The sequence below is a fragment of the Haliotis cracherodii genome, unplaced genomic scaffold, assembly GCF_022045235.1.
Source record: "Haliotis cracherodii isolate W230 unplaced genomic scaffold, xgHalCrac1.p SCAF_4, whole genome shotgun sequence".
In the NCBI taxonomy this organism is placed as follows: Eukaryota; Metazoa; Mollusca; class Gastropoda; order Lepetellida; family Haliotidae; genus Haliotis; species Haliotis cracherodii.
The window spans coordinates 26,078,940-26,102,578 of NW_027266297.1; the positions used below are offsets into that span (position 1 = coordinate 26,078,940).

At 38.4% G+C, this 23,639-nt stretch overlaps 1 protein-coding gene across 1 annotated transcript; it reads right to left on the minus strand.

The window, feature by feature from the left end:
• Positions 1-4,526: 4,526 nt before the first annotated feature.
• On the minus strand, positions 4,527-22,629 carry LOC139478235 (protein phosphatase 1G-like). The gene is made up of 10 exons (XM_071260640.1): positions 22,417-22,629; positions 20,954-21,029; positions 16,200-16,397; positions 14,869-15,680; positions 12,369-12,541; positions 11,812-11,926; positions 10,413-10,647; positions 9,281-9,410; positions 8,303-8,396; positions 4,527-7,302 (listed from the first exon to the last, which is right to left on the minus strand). The coding sequence occupies exons 1-10, from the start codon at positions 22,525-22,527 to the stop codon at positions 7,087-7,089; spliced, it is 2,160 nt and encodes a 719-aa protein (XP_071116741.1). The 5' UTR covers positions 22,528-22,629; the 3' UTR covers positions 4,527-7,086.
• Positions 22,630-23,639: the final 1,010 nt, after the last annotated feature.

Below are 23,639 nucleotides of genomic sequence, written 5' to 3' on the forward strand. Positions count from 1 at the left end.
ACAACCTTTCCATCTCTTCGTGAACTCTTGTCCCTTGTCTGAAATGACAAACACGAACTACGGGTAACTCAACTCCTTTCAACAATGCATGCACTTTGGCAGCAAGGTCTTGTCATTAGTCACGTGAAATATACTATTCACAAAAAGTTAAGGACCGCATACCTGTCAACTCTCACGCACCTCGCCTGAGTCTCACACATTTATCACCTATGTCACGCTCACACGCAAGGTTGGGAAATTCTCACGCATTCATATAAAATGTAGATAAAAATATCTTGAAACGCTTTTCTCTTTCGATTTATCACGATTGCAACCAACACGACCAGACTTGGTTCACTCTTTTTTCCCCCTTTCGCGCAATTACTTGTTATTTCAGAATACATGCTCTCTAAGGCCATTAAAATGGTCTTAAAATCATTCAAAACCAGTTTTCGCCGGGGGGGGGGGGGGGGGGGGGGGGCTGGTGTGCGCCCCCACTGCACAGGTCATTAGTGCACATAGTTACTGCATCCTTAGGAAAATTAAAATGTTTGTTTCATGTTGTTTCACACCCACTCAGCAAATTTTCCAGCTATATGATAGCTATCTGTATATGATTGAGTCTGGACCAGACAATCCAGTGATTAACATCATGAGCATCGATACACGCAATCGGGATACGATGACGTGCACCAACAAAGTCAGCGAGCCTGACATAACCCAATTACATAAGTCGCCTCCTACAACAAGCATGGGCTGCTGAAGACCCATTCTACCCTGGATCTTCACGATCCCTTAAGAAATGAGAACCAATAGCATAATGAAACCCTTCATATGAATGAGTCAGTTTATTGTACAGCAGTGTCTTATTGAAGCATAGCATCTGTACAAATATTGTCAAAGACTCCAATCATGAATCTCAGAACACTGTTTAACACATGCATTGCAAAAAGTATCTTAATTTAACAATTGTTAACAAAATGCTGCTCTCTGGAATTTGGACACATATACAAAGGCTCACTACTGAATCTACAACAAAGTCGACAACAAACTCTTGGTTTTATGAATCCAAACAATGTTACCATGGTTACACAAACTTGTATGTACAGTGATAAATACTGACATATGGTAATGAACAATATTAACAGCGTATTGGGAGGCATCTAAGCACGAACTAGATGCTAGAATGGAAATATAAACAACCAGTCATAAACAATTTGATTAAACAGAGTACGAGTAAGCAAGTACATTTGTTAGCTATGGTTAAATTCACAGGCTGTCGTCACCAAATATCTTAACTATCTTATCTTCACAGTTTAGCTAGTTTGTTGTTTAACACAACACTCAGCAATATTCAAGCTATATGACAGTAATCTGTAAATAATCGAGCCTGGACCAGACAATCTAGTGATTGATATCATGAGCATCGATCCACGCAATTGGGATACAATGACATGCATCAACAAAGTCAGCGTGCCTGACCACCTGACCCTCTTACGACAAGCTAAGTCGCCTTTTACGGCAAGCATGGGTTGCTGAAGACCTATTCTACCCCGGATCTTATCTTTACAGTGACCCACAAACGTTTCGTATGCATCCAGATTTGAGTTTTATAACGCCATTTTACAGTCTTTCATAAAATATGTTTCCTTGAAAATAGTACAGTGCATTAAATATTAATCTTACAGTAAAAAAAGACTGCAGCCCCAAGATATTTGAGTAATGTTTAATGAAACTTGAAGGAAAAGACTCCAAGTACTACACAGTTAACAATCTTATGATTCAACCGACTTAACTACAAAGGAGTTGAGAAGGTTCAATGAATGTTGTAATCAAGGTAGCAAATAAGCATTGTTTGGGATTAGTGCATAGTCAGTCAAGTCACTATACATAAAAGAAAAAATCTCTTCATAAATTCGAAAGAAAGCTGTGATATTTAACGACCACCAAACCTCACATGAAATTCAGCAAGTTTCACAATGCCTACATAATCAAATCAAGACAGATGTTGAATACAAGGACATTTCATAACCACTGTTGAATACAAGGGTGTTTCAATCAGCTGTTGAATATGAGGCTTTTAAAGCTTCCAGTGAACACTGTAACACAACACTTATCTAAATGGGTTTTTGTTTCGTATGAAATATTCTTCACATGAAATATTTCATTAAGACTTTCAATTCAAGAGGACCAAGAACGGAAACTCAATTCTGTGATTTTTAAGAGGGCACGTTGATAGAAAATCAAATCCGAGCTATTTATTTGCCAAGCAATCACACGACCAAATACGTCACCCCATAACTAAGAGGCTGTGCAGGCCGAGGCCAGGGTTCGACTTCCCATCTCATGACATGGGTACAATGTCTGAAGCCCACTTCTGGTGTCCATCGTCATGATATTGCTGGAATATGGCTTAGAGCGGCGCAAAACCCAACTCACAACACTAGCCTCAAAGGATATTAGACTGAGACCTAGAACATCAAACTTCATGTTGACATGATGTGAAAGTTCAGTTATAAAACTCTTGTCAAAGAAACAAATGGCAGTGCCACTGGAACAGTTTTATCTATTTTACTAAAAAGAATTCAAGAATCCCATATAATTCAAAGAATTGACAAGATTTGTCTGGTGAGCATCAGTGGTGTATTGATAAAATATGACAATATTTGGAGACGACATGTCTAAGAGATAATGATCAGACTAGATATCAATAAATTTCCAACATGCATCATACACGACTACATGAAAGAGCAAAACAAACTTGGCAGGTCATACCGTAACCATGAAAATATGGTGGTCAGTTTAATAAGACAATACACATCCATCAACAACGACTGCATTTTCCCCCCAATGATAACACACAAAAGAAGTTGTTTGAATGATTGGTCTTTTTCAATACAAAGACATTTGGTGCTTTTGACATCATTTTCAAAACATGATGCGGAGAAACACAGGAAACTGGACAAAATAAACAAATATTCATTTTGTTCTCTTCGTAAATATAAAATCCTAATACAGATATCCTTCACACCATTCAACTGCATTGATCTAGTATAAAGTATAAATGTGAGGTTAATGGCCTAATTACATGCCATCTCTACTGGTTCGTCAGATGCTCTAGGTCTTCATTACACACCCACAAATAATATCATGTAGTTAACAAATATATGCTCATTTCAAATAAAAAAACAACATATTTAGTTAAACCTGGTTTGGACAAAACTGACTTAGTAAGCAGGTACGTACAAGATTATTTTCTGATTTTTGCGCTATAGCCCTATGACAGTCGCAATTGTAATAAGGTGGGTACAAATCAAATATCAATAGGGGATAAAATCTGGTGCTGGTCAAAAATTTTACCCTTTCAAAATTTTGGCAAGTTTGAAAAGGCATTTATTTGCTTGAACAGTTGCCCTCCCAAATGGCACCTGGCCCCCCAAGGACACACATTATCCTAAAGTTCAGCATGACTTAAACACAGCAGTCAGCTCCCTTGGTTAGTGTGACTAACTCAATGACAATGCTGAATGTACAAATCTCATGTGTAACCAAAATGAAATCACAACATATGGTTAAAATTGGTGTTCCCTAAATTTTTAAAATAGAAATCGTCAATACTGCAGTTTACCAGGCACAGGTTACAGTGTGATGGATTTGGCTTTCATTTGCTGATATCGCGTGTCTCTTTGATCCTTAGTTCAATAACTGTAGGTTACACCCACAGGCATGTGATTGTAGAATGACAAAGAATAGACTGAAAAGACTAGTTTTTTCTGCGGAGGTAGGCATGTCTCCAAAGATTAACATCGAAATATAAAAAAGACAATAGGCGGAATTGTTTTGAGATGAAAATATCACATGACTGACCTAATTTATCCTTGGCCCTTGGATCCCATAAAGATGACATAACCATGTAAAATCCCCAGGGTTCTGCGCCTTATTCAATACTTAGTGTCAGGTAACCCTTTACAATTCTTAGGGTTAAGTACCCCTTTACAATTCTTAGGTTTAAGTACCCCTTTACAATTCTTAGGTTTAAGTACCCCCTTTACAATTCTTAAGGTTAAGTATCCCTTTACTATTCTTAGGGATAATTACCACTTTAGAATTCTTAGTGTTAGGTATCCCTTTACAATTCTCAGTGTCACGTACCTCTTCACAATCCTTAGGGCTAGTTGTGAGATAAGGCTAGAGCTAGCTATCTCACAGTATTACCAAAATAATCCAATGTAAAGTAAACCAAACAACCTGTGCTGATCACGAGTTCAATGTGCACCAGTTATTTGCGATACCCCATGTGGTAAGGTGTTGGCTAATCAGACTTAATCATTAGTCTGGTTTAGATGGCAATGTGAGTTTGATCTGCTCACAGCACTAACTGAAATCAGACAAAATGCGTCCGGTTGGTTGGTTGGTTGGTTGGTTTGTTGTTTAACACCGCACTCAGCAATATTACAACTATGTGACAGTGGTCTGTAAATAATCGAGTCTGGACCAGACAATCCAGTGATTAATATCATGAGCATCGATCCACGCAATTGGCATCAACCAAGTCAGCGATCCTGACTGCCCAATCCCGTTAGTTGCCTTTTACGACAAGCATAGTCGCCTTTACGGCAAGCATGGGTTGCTGAAGACCTATTCTATCGCGGATCTTCAGGCATCCGGTAAATTGCAGTACTTCCTAGATATCTTATAATTGTTGCCATATAGCTTGACTATAACTGATATCCTAGGCCCAAAGAAAACCCAAAATCGATCAAAAGGCAAAAAGTGTTGTAAGTCCTGCAATAGAAACTAACAGTTTCAGTTTAGTCCTTATAATGTTAACATGTAGCAAAACTAATAATGGCCAATTTCTTCTAGTCCTTATGATACCTTTACAATTGGGCACGTTTGGCAAGGACTACAGGACTAGTGCCAATTTCTAAAGCTGAAGTCCCATACTTAAACATAGACTTATGCAAGTTGTCAGTCAACAATTGCCTTGTGTAACAGGTCAGAGTTCAAGTCTTCCACAGTATTATTAAATTACTACAGAAAGGTCATCACAGCCTTCATCCATACGTACCCGCCAACAACACTGATCTACAGACTGAAATAGCAGGGTTGGAATGAAATAACAGGCATCAGCCATCAAGCAAGAGAACCTTGGGGCTGGCCACTACATGACTCGGGCTGAGCACAGCTTCCCACTAGGATTAGTTCAGTTGGGAAATATATGGATAGCACAGCAAGGCCATATTGAAACAACAGTTGCAGGCTGCAGTCCTAACTGTAGATCATGTCCGGTCAAAATTTAAGAATGTCCGGACAGAAAAATTTAAATGTCCGGTAAGCAATATTTTAAACCGGACATTTGAGATTCCCTATCGGACATGTCAGGTGCATATGACCGTTTCCGGACCCCTGGTTGTAGCTACCATCAAGAACGAGAAACGAGGGGATGGTTGCTATAACTTAGCTAAGCTTAGCTTCCCACCAACCTCTCAAATTGCGATCAGTTTCTGTTGGGAACTTATTGACAGAACGAGTGATACACTGGTTCACTTTAATGTGAGGTCAGCTATTTGGCGGGTATGTATGGAGGACGACCAGTCATCAGAACACACCAAAGTCTACTCTACAGCTATGAACATTGTCAATGCACTCACTGAACATCCGTCACCGGGAAGTTGTTCAGTTGGATGATCCGACTAGGGCATTTCATGCCAGTTATGAGATGAACTTTTCACAACAAATACAATTCATAGTGGATTGTAATGAACACAAGCAATGATTATTCACAATGAGTTATGCACAAAATACATCCAAATAGGACATCATTCACAAGTTCTTCGAAATCATACAGTATGGAGGATAATGAAACCCTAGAAGTGTTTACAATTTAATCCACAAACGTCCAGCATACAATGGCAACACTGATCTTAAGAATGTCAAGATGGATGGAAAAATATATCATTTATGTTATTTAATCTCTTTTCTACTCATTTTCAGTGTTCGGTGAAATATTACACATTCAAAACTATCCTGCTTATTTATTATTTCACGTATGTTGTTTACTAACATTAATACTCAAAAGTACAAGCGATCAATTAAGAGGGAATATTTCAAACTTAGTACATGTACAAGACAAAATATTTCACTTTGACAATATTGCTTTTGAAATAGAAGAACATTCAAGTGAATATATGAAATGCCGGAAGGTGCCAAACATTAGTTGATAGAACTGTGTACCTTTCAATAAGACTCAGGCCAGGTTTTTTACACATCATGGTTTTCTGAATAGTCAATTTATTTTATCACACAGTAATGAAGTGTGACATACAATACGACGTTACAAGTTAACGACATACTTTGAAAAAGCATATTCAAATTTATATTATATTTGGCAAAATAGCCACAAAAATAGAAAAGTTATTCTTGGTTATGAGGTTTAGATAAACAACAAGTTGTCATATAGCTTCGAATCTCATTCGACGCGTTTCGAAACGTACTGCCAAAATCATTTCTTTGTCAGGAGTTAAAGATGATTATGGGTTTTCAGAGTGTTTCAGTATATACTGAAGTAAAAAGTTTGGAACCAGGAATAGTTAGGGGGGATATTTTTTAGTGTAGACTGAGCACACAATTTCATAAATATATTCCCCAAAATATTCATGAGTCCTCTAAGTTTTGTGTTCACTATATATATCATTTCTGTCGACTGAAAGACCAACGTGTCAACAATGACTTATACTACATACTTTAGAGTCATCCTTCACTGACAACTTCTTGTAAAAATATTTGCAGTTTAAATTCTTTGATTTTTAATCTTCTTGCTACACGCTTAAGAACCAGGGCAGAAACAATCTTTTATAATCTTTATATTCATAGAAAACATTTCAGAAACCATGAAAAACAAACAATCTGGTCTCATTCTCAATCTTATTGACATCAAAATTTGCAGGTTTTAAACAGCATTCTGATATCGGCAAAATGCGCAAATTGTGTCATATCAACAAAAGAAACAAGGTTTCCTGGAGCTTAAATCAAATGTACAATGCATTTATCTTAAAAGAGGAGGAGGACATATACAAGGCTACAATAAGTTAAAAGACCCCAAGATCAAATGTCTTCATGAGTGCTTTCAGGTTCCACTTTAGCTTTCTTTTCGCCTAGTTTCTCATCACTACTGCAAGACTCCATCTCGTTGGCACATCGTTTATTGTTCTGCACTGAGGCGTCATCTTGCGACTTGTTGAATGTCACAATTATACAGGTCATGTTATCACAACCAGTACCATCACCAAATGTATTCGGCGCCAAACAGTAATCGAACAGCTGAAATGGAAACATCAAAAGAATTTAAGCATTGTATTTCTGGTATGAAATGTTAACGGTTTACCATGCAGTAACAATAACAAATAATGCAAATGTGAAGAGGAATTTCTTATTAACCTTTTTGCCTATTTTTAAACAAGAAAAAAAGACATAAATTTTTTAAAGTATTATTTAGCTGGTACTGTTTTTGCCTGAGAATAATTATTTTGAATCACAGGAGTGAGAGAATGCTGCAGAACAGCATTGTCCATGTTATTCAAGCCACATCACAGTAGCCACAAAAAAGTTCAAGTGCAGGGCAGGCAACCATTGGGCCATGGGCATAATAAGCACATACTGTCACCACTCTATTCTTAGTTGATCTCAATGACGAGTATGGAGTACTGTGAGTGCCTCTTCAACTCACGAGTTGGGTTTCATGCCACTTTTCCCAATATTCAAACAATATCTTTGCAAGGGACACCACTCACACCAGTAATAAATGCATCACATGGGAATCGAACCCAGGCCTTCAGTGTGATGAGCTAACACCCTAACCACTAGGTTTCCGCATCTCCTCTCATCTCCTCAAACTTTCCATGGAAATATCAGCCTAGCTGACAACCAGTGGAAGACAAGTACCGTATTCGACGTAATAAGCGTCCCGCTCTAATAAGCGCCCACGGCGATATTTGCCAATATATTGGCTAGTGAACAATCTCAATTAGCACCCCTTCCAACTGGTTTACGTACGCAAGACTTATTTATTTGTGTATAATACGCACTCGTATGTTATATGCACCCTTAATTATGGGCAATTAAATCCTGGAAAAATATATCTGTCGTATATAAACATTTCAGGCTGTCAGCATAAACCACGAAATTTCACGATCTTTCAACTCAAAATAATATTCTAATAAGAGCACCCTATTTCTAATTTTGAGAGCGCCCTCGGCGCTTATTACGTCGAATACGGTTATCAGAACCACCACAACTATCATATCATGTTTGCTACAATTACCTCTTCACACACAAGGGAAGGTTTTTCTCTCTTGACTGGATCACTTAGCTTCTGCCTAACCATGTCAACCACCTCCTGACTTGACATGAAGTTCCTGCAACAACAACATGATAGTTTATACAACAGCACCACAACAGTGCACAACAGCAGTCTCCACAACAGCACCAGGGTAATCTGCACTACTTCGCATACAAGATAATTACACTTTATTACATATATAGTGACGTACGTGTGTGCATGCCCGACGGGCGTGGCAATAGAGACCTGCCTCTGAATCCACACAAGTTTATCATAATCTGAGAATAACTGATAATTAAATTCGGCACAGAAATAACATGGCAGAAATAACATGGCAAAGTTAACTTGTTAATCATATACATAAAGCACTGGCATTGAAATGTGTCATACTATATATTATCCAAGTACCATACACCCAGTTATCTTATCATTTGAATCCTATTTTTATGTGTGTATGATATTTTCTCGTGGTCTAGAGTGCATGTGTAGAGCATGAACGTCCCGTGTAGAGCATGAATGTCCCGTGCACTGCATTCCCCTGCTAGATGATGGATTCTTTTGTTGCATGTGGAATGCCTGCTGTCTCAAAAGTTTATTTAACACTCAAATAGTGGTATGGTTTGTGCATGTAACACTAACCATATTCAACCTGTGAAGGTCCAGGGTAGAAGAGGTCTTCAGCAACCCATGCTTGCCGTAAAAGGCGACTATGCTGACAGGTTAAGGCTCAAAGACTTGGTTGATGCATGTCATCATATCCTAATTGCATGAATAGATGCTCATGATGCCAATCACTGGATTGCCTGGTCCAGACTCGCTTATTTACATGTAGCTTGAATATTGTTGAGTACAGCGTTAAACAACAAATAAACAAGCAGAATAAGAAGTTAGTTATTTACAGACTGCCATCATTCAGCTGGAGTATTGCTGAGTGCAGCTTTAAACAACAAACGAACTAACCATATTCCATCACAGGCAAGCACCATAAACTCGTCCTCCTCCTGTAGCGTTGTGACGAGGATGTCAGGCAGAGATGTGATCATCTGCTCTCTGAGAGACAGTTCATGGTTCCTCTTGTAGAAGTGGTCCCCTACAGGAATGGAGGCAGTCAGTAAGTAGTCAAATCACAAACCATCACGATAAATGAAAACTTCAATTTGCTAAACCGTGTTATTCTAATGTAATTTCATTGCCTGCAACATTTTAGTCATACATTAGATAATAATTCCGACTGGAGTAAGGCTTGTAAATTGCATTGAATAGAACGTCCAATTTCTGTGGAACCATTTCACATCATTTGGTAAGTAAATAACACTGTTTAAAACTTTCGAGTTATAAAACATCTGTACCACTTTCGCCACATCCACAAGGTATGATACTGACAAACCAAAGAAATGATCTCAATTGTGAAACTCGAACAGTCACTTGATCCTGGCACAGTTAAGGGAGGCAATTTTGTGCAGCCTTTGCCAATTAGGCCACTCATTCCTAAGACTTGCAAGGTATTACTGGTTTACAAGCATACTGCAATATGCTTTTCAAACGATACATATTGCAATATTTTTTCAGTGTTCCGGTATGTTGGGTAAAATATATAGAACCAGTTTCATCATATTTTGCATCGTTTAACCTAAAAACTACATGAGAATTCCGTCACAAACGATGTTTCACTTCGCAGAAGTAATTTTACTCTCTCATATTGTTACCTCCCCTGTATCCATGACTACAAAATGGTGGTGACTGACAATGCCGACATTGACATAGTAATATTTACTTTAGGATTGATAAAGCATTGTCAAATACTTTCAGCTCCCAATTTGGGGCGGTCGGGTAGCCTAGTCGTTAAAGCGTTCGTCGTCACGCCGAAGACACGGGTCAATTCCCGACATGGGTAAAATGTGTGAAGCCCATTTCTGGTGTCAGCCGCCATGATATTGCTGGAATATTGCTAAAAGCGGCGTAAAACCACTCACTCAGCTCCCAATTTATCGTTGTGCAGATACTAACACCGCTATATATTGCAATACAAATTATATACCAATACACAGGACTCCTCATTCCCCATATTACCACATCATAGAGAGGCACTTACCAAGAGCTCTGGAAAGATTAAGGCCACCATTAACTCTCCCGTCTGAGGTGACCTTCCCTCCAGCCTTTTCAATACGAGTTCGCTCTGGTATATCCTCTGGTTTGTGATCAAACGACAGATCAACAGCCTTTCCATTTCGACTCAGCACACATCTGGAGTCTCCAGCATTGGCAACATACAACTCCTTCCCCAGCAGCAGCGCAACACAGGCAGTGCAACCACTGTCAGAGCCTGGCTGAAACGTAAGCATTAGGAAACTGAACATCACAGTGGTTTGTTTGTTTGTTTGACGCCGCACTCAGCTATCTTACAGCTGTATGATGGGGGTCTGTAAATATTCGAGTCTGGACCAGACAGTTCAATGATTGACATCATGAGAATCGATCCATCAATTAGGATATGATGACATGCATCAACCAAGTCAGCGGGGTTGACCACCCGATCCCGTTAGTCACCTCTTACAACAAGCATAGTCACCATTCACGGCAAGCATGGGTGGCTGAAGACTTTTTCTGCCCCGGATCTTTACGGGTCACATCACAGTGGTGTATGATCTAGCTCACATTAACAGAGTGCTTATTTCTTGTCATAAGAACCAGCATTTCAGATACTAGTTTGAAACATTTTACAACAATGAGCTAATTGCAATAATTTTGAAGCTAAAAGATATTCTTCCCATAAGGAAGTCTGATTAAATATACAAAAGATGGGATGCAAATAGGAACAAACCAACCAGCCATAATCTGATGTTGAAGATGTCCTAAAGCTAAAAACACTTCAGGCTTTCAAAAGGTCGAGGTGAAATGGGGTTTAACGTCACATTCAAGATCATTGCACTTATTTTGCGACATGCATGTACATGTGGCGTGGCGTGGCGTGGCGTCATGTGGCGTGGTGTGTGTGTGGCTGCTTGTACTAGTCCTCACTAATGCCAATTTCATAGTGCTAGCCCACTTAGATACCATGCCACAATTTATCATGAATACCCAAATCAGAGCTTACCAGTCCTTGTTTTCGCCTCTTAATGCAAAGTGTCAGGCAGAGGACAGAGGCTCTACCACTAGACCATTGAGGAGGTCCTTTAAAAAGGGGAGAGGGGAGAGAATAGCCTGGGATTTTAATTAGAAACGGAATGTTTTCGGTCAGTGTTACATGTTCAAGACCTATTATTTTTATATTAGTTTGCACTACAATTTTCGGAATTAAGCATATCCAGCAAACAAGTTGAGTTCTTTAAATCCAAGGCATATTTTTCTTGCATTTTAGAGAACACATTGTATTTTTATTGTCCTCTCCAGGAACATCAAATAGATGGCTTTAATGACAAATTATTCATCCCGAGAATACCCTCAGGGTTGCAGCAAATCAATAGGTAGTAAGATGTTCCCATTCAACTCACCTCTTCATTTGTCATGTCCATAGAGGGGTTGTTTATGTACCCTCCCTCTCCCTCTCCCTCCTCCTCCCCATCTTCTTCTTCTTCCTCCTCCTCTTCTTCCTCCTCATCATCATCGCTACAATAAGGCAATCAGTTAAGTGGCAAAATAATTAAGGTCATATGTAACAGATCATTTGATCCTTTTTGGACAAGGAGGGTCCAGGAGAGCCAATGGTTCACAGGTTTATTAGGTTGAATTATATTCAGTCAATAGTTTTTATAGTCAGCTGCACAAGAGAAATGGCAATACAAGGGCCACTCAATTCAGTATTTACTTAGGGATGTTTGAAACAAGTGAACCATAAATGTTCCATTTTCTAGTGAGAGTTTGTTTCAACGCCATTTTTACTACTTTGGTAAACCCCACGAGAACAGGTATAGTCCTGAAAAACTGAGAAACATTTGAACCCGCTAACGTGTTTCTGGCATGCCAAGGGGGACAACTCTGCACAGCGAATTGCTGACCTCATCTTCTGTCAAAACATTAAATATGACGACAGTTCAGACGGACAGTTTACCTCTCTTCCTCATATTCTTCATCATCCTCATCAGCATCATCATCTTCACTGTCTGCCTCCAAGATGCCGCCAGGACTACGACCACTGCTGCTGCCGCCGCTGCCACTAGGCCCAGGCTCCCCTTCTACATTGCTGCCACTACTGCTTGCTCCACCACTGCCGGATGTACACGGCTGGAACATTCCACACATGAAACATGATCATATCTTCCACAATCTGCAGGCTGGTCAATGTTATCACTAAACCTCTCACATGCATACTTAACATGGGCTAAACAAAACATTGCATTTGGATTAACTTTATTTACACTTATGGTGAAATACTTGATATTTTCTTAGTTGAATCAGGAACTTATTCAACGTTAATGAAACAATGGATGGGCAATGTCCATGCAACTTGGCAGATATCCACAGAACTCCAGATAAGCTGCGTATCTGCGTAAAATACGCATCAGAAATGCAGAAATACACAGTAAAATAAAATCCAAGCGAATCAAATATGCCTCGAACAATACAGATACGCTACAAAAATAAAACTTGTGCGTATCATCAAAATATTGTGAAGTAACCCTGCGTATTCGATTAGCAAATCGGCAACTTAATTTGAAATTATAAACGGGCATTCTGTCAACCTTGCCAAACTCCACGATGACAGTTACATCAGGATCATTTGCCATCACACTTTCTTGTGGAAGTATCGTGGTATTTTTTAGTCCTATAAAGCTCTCGAACCCACACGACACCAGTTTGCAGGGACTAGATGTTTTTAAATAGAACAGTGTTTTTAAATATTTAACTTAAATACCCAGTGTAAAAACTAGTGGGTAAGAGAAACTTGAATACCCAGATAGAATTACTGATACCCAATTATTTTAAAATGCATGGGTAAAATACCCACAACACCAAAAGCTTATCTGGAGCTCTGAATAGATGGGCAATGTCCATGCAACTTGGCAGATATCCATCATGTGATGTCCCTAGGTTGACCATATCTCCGTGGTCTAAGGGATAATGCCTCTGCCTGGACAGTGGAAGGTCGGTGGTACAATTCACAGACGTGTCATACCAAAAGACGTTAAATGATGGTACTGGTTCCCTGCCTAGTGCTCAGCATTAAGGAGATAAAAGTAGGACTGGCTCGGCTCGGAATCAGTTTTCCAGGTCTGAGTGGGGTATCCTTGTTAAACTACGGCATAGTATCTCATCATAAAACCGACATAAATCCAGGCTAGTATAACAGCCACACACACAAATGTATGCACATTGCTGTAGAAGTGCAACAGTCTTGAATGCAATGCTAAATTTAATTTTACCTTACACCTTATCTAGAGTAAACATGTTAAGGCAAAATATGAACTTGTGAAATGAACGATTTGATACTGTACATGTCCTGACACATCCCATGTCACCTACTGTAACTACACACTTGCGCTATGACAGATACACGAGTTGTGCTTGTTTGCTGCTTAACACCTCACTCAGCAGGGCTAGACTTAGCTATTTAAAACATGCATAAGTGTACCAATTATTGAAAATCGCATCCTAACATTCATGTCTGCATGCATCACGTGTAGTGTTTAAAATACCTGCTTGACAGTCTGAGACGTCTATTTTGCTGACAGTTTTGAATAGGTGTAAGCTCAATGATCTGGTCAGGAGTTTGAGTTACTAAGTTGACAATACCACAGTTTATTGTAACTTTCAGAGAACAAACATTAAACAGTACTTTTCTTATGGTTACCCTTTTGATACTTTTGTTCGTTAGTCTGAAAATTCTGGACTGGCAACGTTTTATCTGGTCTGGTAACTTTGCAATGTCTGGTTGTCTGAAATTTTGGGGAATTTTATACACTGCCCAGTGCATGTAAAAAATTCAAAATTGTGTCTGACAAAACCTTACTTGTCCACAAAAAAATCTTTCTTTGAACTCACTCAAAACCTCTTTAGTTTATTTACCACATGACATCACTAATCCCTGTTACATGTAATCTGTCATGCCTTCTTAGGCTTGACGTCATAAAACTGTGGCACTTCAAGATTATGTGCACATGTTCCTATTATGAATTACAGTAATGGGACTGCAGATTGGCCCATGTTTCAACTTAACTAAATTTATGGAACCAGGATGCAACCTGGTTTTGTTAGGTGCATTTGGTCAACAAGCACCTGATGCAAGTTAAATCAAGTTCCTTAAATCGAGCCTGTTCAGCAAATTCTAACCATATGACAGTCACCACAAACAAACAAGTGATTGATATGCGCAACAATAACCACTTTATGGGGTACGTTTTTATGTCAACAAGCACTTGATGCAAGTCAAATCAAGTTCCTTAAATTGAGCCTGTTCAGCAAATTCTAACCACATGACAGTCACCACAGACAAACAAGTGATTGATATGTGCAACAATATCCACTTTATGGGGTACGATGACGACATGCTTCAAGTAAACAGGCGAAAAATGATCACAGCCAATAGTTTGAGCCTTAAGCCTTTACCATACCTCATCTACGGAACTGGAGCACGGTCCAGGTCCAGGTCCAGGTCCAGGTCCAGCACCAGGTCCAGCGCCAGCTGAACTTGATGAACTCCCTGCCGAACTAGAACAACCCCCTGAGCTGGAGGAACTGCCAGCAGAGGAACTGCCAGCAGAGGAACTACCAGCAGAGGAACTACCACTATCTGCTGCCTTCACCTGGCAAGCATCTGCCTCCCCAGGCACAGAGCTTGTGGTCCGATCACTGGATTGTGACACCACTCGATCAGTGGACTGAGACGTAATTTGTCCATCACCGTCTTCCTTTCGCTGAGCACCATCTTCTACTCCATCAATACTGGAGGACGAGGACACTGCCTCCTCGCACCGCTGTGCTCCCCCTCCAGTGTGCCCCCTCTGCTGCTGGTTCAAACTATCCTGAATCTCCTTCTCTTTGTTCAGATTGTTCTCATTGTCCGCATGTCCATTGATTAGCTTGTCCTCTATGTTAGCAGACATAGGACACCGGGACACACTGCTGTTATTAACATTAGAGTCTTCACTACTGTTGTTTGCATTGTTCTCTCTACTGTCACCATCACCGAGTAGCTGGCCGCTCCTCACCGAGGAATCGGCTTCCTCGGTCTCATCCCCGAATATTTTCTTCTTGGGTCTGATGGAAGGGGAGAGAACTTTCTCTCCCTGCTGTTTGCGGATGTCTCTGAGTGGTCCTGCGCCTGGAGGTGCGGTTTCATATTTTGACAACAGTTCATCAAGAGGCATATTCGCTTCCTGGCGCAACAGGTCAGCCTCTGTCTTGCCAACCGGCACAGCACCATCTGAAACACATACGAAAGTTTTTCACATCTTCTTAAGTTGTAAATGGAATTATTCTTCCATTGTAGGATACCTTTTTGCAATTGATTTCACCAGACACTCAATAAATGTTCCTTATTTGTTATCCAAAACATGACATATGCATCAATACAAAGATATCTAATAAAAGCAAAATCTTGTGAATAATCAGCAACAGTACTGTATTAATTATGTATGTATACATTACTGTATAGCCTGAAAAGAACACAATCCTGGACCTTGTCGACAAGCATGTGAGAATGGTCTCAATAAGTGAACTTTTGAGATTTTTATTTAACAAATTCTTACTCAAAACATCTGGGCAATCCACCTCATCTCGGACATACATTCAGAAGCAGCCAAATTCTCTTCAATAATACCCTGTCGCGAAGGACTGAATATTTTATCTGAACCAGAGAATACCTACTTTCCCTTTAATGCACTTAAACTCAGTTCCATTCTACTCTAAAATGTCTCAGTAAACTGACAAAACAATTACTTGCCTTCCTCCTCTTCAGCATTGCGATCGTCGTCACCAGCAAGGGCTCTAAGCTCCTTCACAACACTCTCCTCAATCAGAGTGCTGTCAAACTGTAGGAAGGCATCTTCCAAAGCCTGCTTTACATTTCCTTCTTTGTAGGCATCTACCTTCTTCACATAGTCAGGAAAATGCATCGCACAGTACTGGGCAACCTCAGCGCCTGAAACGTAAATAACCACATGCTTATCAAGAAAAACAAGCCAATTCTCTATCCATCTGCATGAAGTACGTATGACAATAAGATGGTGAATGAATTTTTGTTACTCCAGCATCAGTTTTTAATTCTTAAACAGTTATTCACATTAAAAAAACATATTAAAACCTGAAAATATGAAATAAGAGTTTACACATTAAAGGACATTGAAAGAATGAATTGCAAATTTTGGTGCTTATTTCGCTAAATGAAACTTCATCGACATTACGATCTGTCCTCCAAAGAGATTAACACCACACTAACATGGTTTAAGGACAACAAAATTATGGTTAACCAAGAGAAAGTTTCAGGCAATAAGCCTTGGGGGGGGGTGGGGGGGTGGGGTGGGGGGTGGGGGGGTGGGGGGTTAAGCAAGGTCACACTGAAAGTACATGGCTCGGGAAGTATTCTAAATTGTCAAGAAAATTTCACCAAGCTACATTCAAAACTTAAGCTTAAAACAAACGACCTATTCCCTCAGGCAGGAAGAACTCCCCAGGTTAAGTAATCAAAGTGTGGGTTAAAGTCCTTTGCATTTGAGGCTTCTTGGGTCTGGACGACTCTGCTGAATGAGCTCCGTACATCAGAATCAAAAGGATTTCTGCAGACTATTCAGAACTGGATGGGCCCAATATGCAACTACAGAGTTTGCAAATACAGTAAACGAGCTCTACTGCTAGCTCCACTGCTATATTATTTATTTCTTAAAAACTGTCAGTATCATTTTCACTCTTTATTTCCAGTACATACTCTGTCCATGTTATTTACAGTATGCCAGACGAATAGTTCCTAAGAGCTAATGTATTTTTTACCCAACGCGACATTAAATATATTTGTATCTTGATCCAACGGTGGAAGAACATGTAATTGTCAGCAATAAATATTATCTAAATCAAATTTAGAATGATTATCAGTTCCTTCTGGTATTTACAAATTATATAGATTGTCAAAAGAAGTTTATCATCTATTATTAACTTTATCCTGTTTGAGATAAATTTTAACAATTATTTTCCCCATTATGCTAGACATAATAATACACCAAAATAATGTATACATCATGCAGTACATCTTATAACATTTCAATTCCGTTGTTATTTGCTGTGGATATGAAAATATCTTTGCATCTAGTACAGTGATCCCCTCACTACAACACTACCTTCTGGGTCCAAACAGCGTTATAGATGATCAGCGGTTTAACGAAGGTCGAGTTGTAGGTGGTAGATGACCAACAAAACAGTATACATGCTCTGCCTAGCGATCTACGTTGCACATTTGAGAGTTTAAAAAAAGATTAGAATAGAAGTAATTTATGATTCAAAGTGTAAAAAAAGATTTATCAAGTGTCATATGCGCTTTCAATTTCAGGTGAATAAGCAGGTTGATCTATAACAAACTTGGTCAATAAAAGTATGAAATTTGATATAAAACATCACTAGACATGAAGATTTACCATTTAAAATGTATTTGCTGCTCTCTAAGGCATTGTTTTATATGCAGAGATTGAGATTACCGAGTGTATTTTCTCGTAAACTAAGCTGGAAATAATAATCAGCTGTGCCCACGTTTCCCCCCAATCTAACGGCGATTAAGTTAAAACATACCCAGTGATACCACTTTAAAGAAATTTGATGCAATGGTCGGAAGAAATTGTAAATTGCAACATGTATTTCGATTGCGAAACCGTTATGTTGACATTTAATTGTCAAACTGCCTCAAATATGACTTTAAGCAGGTCATGGCACAGCATTTATGATATGTGCAGTGTTGGCTGAAGAGCGCGTTTTTGCATCTTGGACGCACAAAAATAAGTTTGAACGCACCTGCGTAACATGTGTGGGTCTCGTGGACGCAGTGACTGGGGCTATATTAATTTCATATCGAATTGACACTGTTATCGTAAATCAAAGACGTACGTCTTTGCGTAAAGGTACTTGTTGCCAAACAAGACAGCGAAGCATGTTGACTAACATTTCCGTTTGCTAATCCAAACCAGTTTCATTATTCTCTCCCTTTTTATGACAAATACCCAAACCGGTTTCTTGACCTATATCTATTGTCGGTTTTGCATGTATTAATTTTCGGTATGGTCCGTAGCTTTGCTTCAGCCAATCAGGTGCCACATATTAAGCAAGTCGGATATAGTCGTAATTAATTTAGCTTGCTGATTGGTCGAAAATATCCTGACCTTGTGTCAAACTAAAAATAGCCAGGCACATCAAGGGTATACTTCAGAACGTGGTAATAGTGACCCGTGAAATCAGCGACCGTGTAGGATGATACGCCATGTTATCGCGGTAGTTAATTTATAATGGATTGTAGTGGGGCATGCTTACAAATTTATTAAATATGTGATTCACAAAATGTTTGTTGTTTATTGGATTGATTGATGCTGATTTTCTTTACCGAGTTCGGTAAACAAAGTACCTGTCATTGGTGAATCTTACCGCAGTAAGTAAGGCTGTGTGTCACTTCCTGTTTTGAATTTTGCATACGACCGAGGTTTGGTCAAGGGACTTCGTTTGAACAAATGGGTTCTTTTTCTAATCAATTTTGAATCGAGGAAGGGGTAATTGTCATAAAAAAAGTTAACGTGTGTACAAGTAGCCGTGACATACCGCAACGAGTCCTGTATTCGATCATGCGATGAAATATATCGTGCTTAGATTTGCATAAGTAAACAGTCGACAGGTTGTGTGGATTACGAGATTTGTCAATACCGCGATACTGTATATGATAAAGAATGAATGCGAACACTTGAATGTACAATGATGTAAGCATTGTTTTTATTTAGCGGACTCTGAATATTTAGTTATTCTACAACAGACTTATCAAGCTGATAATAATTCAATCTCTTGTGAGTTATATAAAGAATTGCAAAACACATTTTGCCAGGACCGTTATTGGTGTAACTGACATGTTTAAACATTTATAGCACCTGAAACATGTTGACTAGATTTATCAAGGAAATGCTGTATCCTGAACATACTCTTACTAAAAAAACGTTTGAAATGCCAATTATATTTTATGACTCATTGATCATTGTCACAGTTACAACATGAACTCAATACTCAGTACAGTAGCATCAGAACAGCCATTGAACTTAACTGAATCCATAACTTCAAATCATTGGTAGATCTCGGTAAAAACATTCACAAATGTCTGTCACAATGACCCCTTACCAATGGCTGACCCGCGTACTGCCTTTTTATATACTAAGTTAGATATTAACATGGATAATTTTGTGTTATAATATTCATTAATATCAAATGTCCCTTTTAAGAAATTGTTTGTCCCTTATTGTAAACCTCTTGGTTATGAGAGCAGGATGTGCCCTGATGTGAACCTTTCTCTCACTTTGCCTGTTTGTTGATATTTTGCAGTTGCGAAAAGATTTCTTATTTTTCACAACCACTGTGTTCTGTTGTTAATGTTATGTTATAATGCTATAAATTGGACCCCTCCATTTTTGTTTGGGACCCCTAATTTCATGATGAAGGGGTCCAAGTGACCCCAAGAAAATTTAAGCCAGAGCAGACACTGTATGTGTACAGAGCTCCAGATAAGCTGCGTATCTGCGTGAAATACGCATCAGAAATGCAATAATACGCAGTAAAATATAAACCAAGCGTATCAAATACGCAACGAACATTACAGATTTGCTACAAAAATAAAACGTGTGCGTATCATCAAAATATTGTGAAGTAACCCTGCGTATTCGATTAGCAAATCAGCAACTTATTTTGAAATTATAAACGGGCATTCCGTCAACCTTGCCAAACTCCACAATGACAGTCACATCATGATCATTTACCATCACACTTTCTTGTGGAAGTATCGTAGTATTTTTGAGTCCTATAAAGCTCTCGAACCCACACGACACCAGTTTGCAGGGACTAGGTGAATAGTCTTTTTGAATATTTAACTTAAATACCTACATGTGTAAAAACTAGTGGGTAACAGTAATTTGAATACGCAGATAGAATTACTGATACCCAATGATTTTAAAATGCATGGGTAAAATACCCACAACACCAAAAGCTTATCTGGAGCTCTGATGTGTATCCATTCTCTTGCAACTAAAGTTTGTTTCAAGACGTCAATAGCGGTAATCTGACCGTGGTTGCTGTTAATAACGGTGAGTTGTGCGATCTACCGATCACTTCGCATACGATTTTGCCGAATTAATTGTAAACATTATTGAATGAAATTTGGAATATAATTAAAACAAATATATTGCACACATTAGTCCAGATAAACAATGAATTTTTTTTTATAATTACCAGATATTATAATAGGATTAAATTGCGTACTTCAGTTCGGATTTGTTGACTGGTATTTCCGGTGTTATGTGATAGCGGTGATCAGCTGATAGTGTTTTCTGAGATGGGGGGAAAACATTGTGTCATTCGAAAACTTGAGTTTATTGAAAATGTTAGTAAATTTTGGGAGCCATGCTTTACCGCTGTCACCTGTCACTATACATCAGATACATTGAACACTGAAGAAACAGATTTACAACTTACCACCATGTCCATCATACACAGCAAAGAAAGCTCCATCCTTTCCTTCTTCAAAATCTGGCAAGCAATTGTGGGCATCCTGAAATGTAAACATTTCAATTATATTGTTTGGTTAATTCAGAACTAGACTAGAATGAAAGTACATTCAATTTTTTTTCTGCAAAGCAATTCCAATAGAAAAAGTTTTCATCTAGGATTAACATGATTGAGCATTGCTTTAGCTGAAAGGACCTTTGCAGGAGAATTAAGAATACGATCACATTTGAAAGATTTAAGTCAATAATAGTTTTCATACTGCCCAAATAAGAAAATAAAATTTGTAATTCTAGACTTGGATACTGGTATGATTGGCAGGGGGTTCATTTTAAAAAAAACCAACCTAATAATGTGTCATACATATTATTTTGGTTAATCAACATTTGGATCCCTTATGGTTATCCAAACTTTGTTTCAGCAAAAACTATTAATAAATGTCTGTGGAAAGTAATGAATACTGTTACACAAGTTGTTCACCTAGACATTTGTATTCTTTGTTTCTTAAAGCAACAACGAAAGCAACATGGTTGCATTAAAACTACACTATACAAAAGCCGAGTCATGTATCCATTCTAGGTCTCCAGCTATAAATAAGCATATGCAATAACTGAAGAATAGTGTTTGATATGTCGATTAATCATACAACATGCTACTAGATAAGTTTGAATTTTCAAGTGAAAAGAAACATACACAAAATACTAATTAGACAGCATCATGGACTTAAGCAATCAAAAATCAATCATGAATTTGAACAGAAAAATCTTTTATCAGAAAAGTTCATTCAGTGTTCTTTGGGTATATTAGGTGACAATACATATTACAAAACCCTGAAATTATATTTACTATTCTCAGCAGAACAGACAACTCATCTACTTGTTAAACACTACAGTGGAAGATTAATTGGAAATAGAATTTTGATAACAAAATATTCTAAGCTTTACCAAACCAAATATTCCAATTAAAAGCCAAACATGTCACTGAAAATCAACCAATCACAAATAAAGTCAAAACACTGTGATTATCCACATTGTAAATAATAATAGTGAGCTACACACTTCACGCTTCAACCCTTATTCATCAATATGGCTTTGTGGCTCTTGTTGACAGCAACAAACGTTTTCTTCGTCTGAAAACTGTAACAATAGCCTATACACTTTTTACACGTTTGCTGTGTATAAATTATGTATAATTCAGATAAATGCAAGCACCAATGTGATAAAACAGAGCCTCAGTTGTTTGAAAAATGGAGCCAATGAGTGACATACAATTTGGCATGACAAGCAAAATTAATGAACGGCAAAGCGTGAACACAGCAATATTTACAAAATAGACACAACAGTCCACATGCAAAACATAAATGGTTTAGAAATCAAGCATGTCTGACAGATTTATTTAGAAATCTTCAACCGAACAAAAGGGAAGATGGCCACCTCTTGAGTCATTCGCCATCCCTGCATGGATGATGCTCCATATCTAAAGTTTTTGCACGAGTTGTCGATAGATATTTTGTCTGTAATTGGCGAGGACAAATAGACACCCATCTTCTTATTAGTGCTCTAAACACAATCACAAAATGTCATTCTCCGATGAATTACAGCGATCTACAACACGTGTGTTTTCCTTCTCTCACTTCGCGGGTACATATTCTGTGTCACGTGACGTACACTACGGAGTAAAAGGGTGTTTCGTGTCTGATTGATTGGGTTTTTAAAATTTTAGTCCCAGATGTCCTCCATTCGGCATCAGGGATCACACCAATAAAATCAGTAAGTAGTATTTTAAGAAGTATACTGTTTCAGTATTGTGAGTAATTCCAAATCTAAGTTTAGAATTGATTGTAGGACTGCAGAAACAGAAGTGTCTTCCCATCAACTATTTCGAACTTTACGCGACAGAAGGCCTTGTCTAAACTGTGCATGGTTCTTCGTTTTAATTTCAAATCATCTACGCTTCTATATGAAATTATTTTTAAAAATAATTTAAATAACATGAGGTTAACATTTCTTCCAGTTGGTCAAACGTGAATTTGATAAAAATATGTTAAGACGCTGTCCTACTTACTGCAAGCTTTGCGCATCTACATGTCTTTCACTTTGTCTTTCAACCCATGCAGTGATTGTAAAGTCTAGACCCATTTTACCCCCCCCCCCCTCCCCCCCCCCCCCCCCCCCCCCCGCCAACAACAACCACACCCAAACCACACCCTGGTTTTAATTATGGAGAGCTCACTTTTAAGGTTATTTATGTCATATAAGCTGTTTCAATTTTGTTTTGTTCTTCTAATTCATTTCAAATCCTTATTATAAGAATATGTATTAACAACTTCAGGATATGCTTCAAAAGCTACTCCTGCAATACAGTTTATTGATGAGCATATTACAAATCAAGCCTTGCTATACTAGTATTGTTGTCGACGACTGTGTGTAAACCCATAACAAAGTAAAATAATTTGTTTTATTTTCGATGCGAGACAAATGATTATCTATCAAATACACAACACCTGTTATCTTTTGTTTATCGATCATTGTGTACTACTTGTTTACCCACCCTAACTCCATCCTCGTTGTGTATACATAACACACGTAATTATATAATTAGTTTCTATCGGTAAAGTACCTGTTTGTTTGAAGTAGAACGAGCGATATGCGCTGCA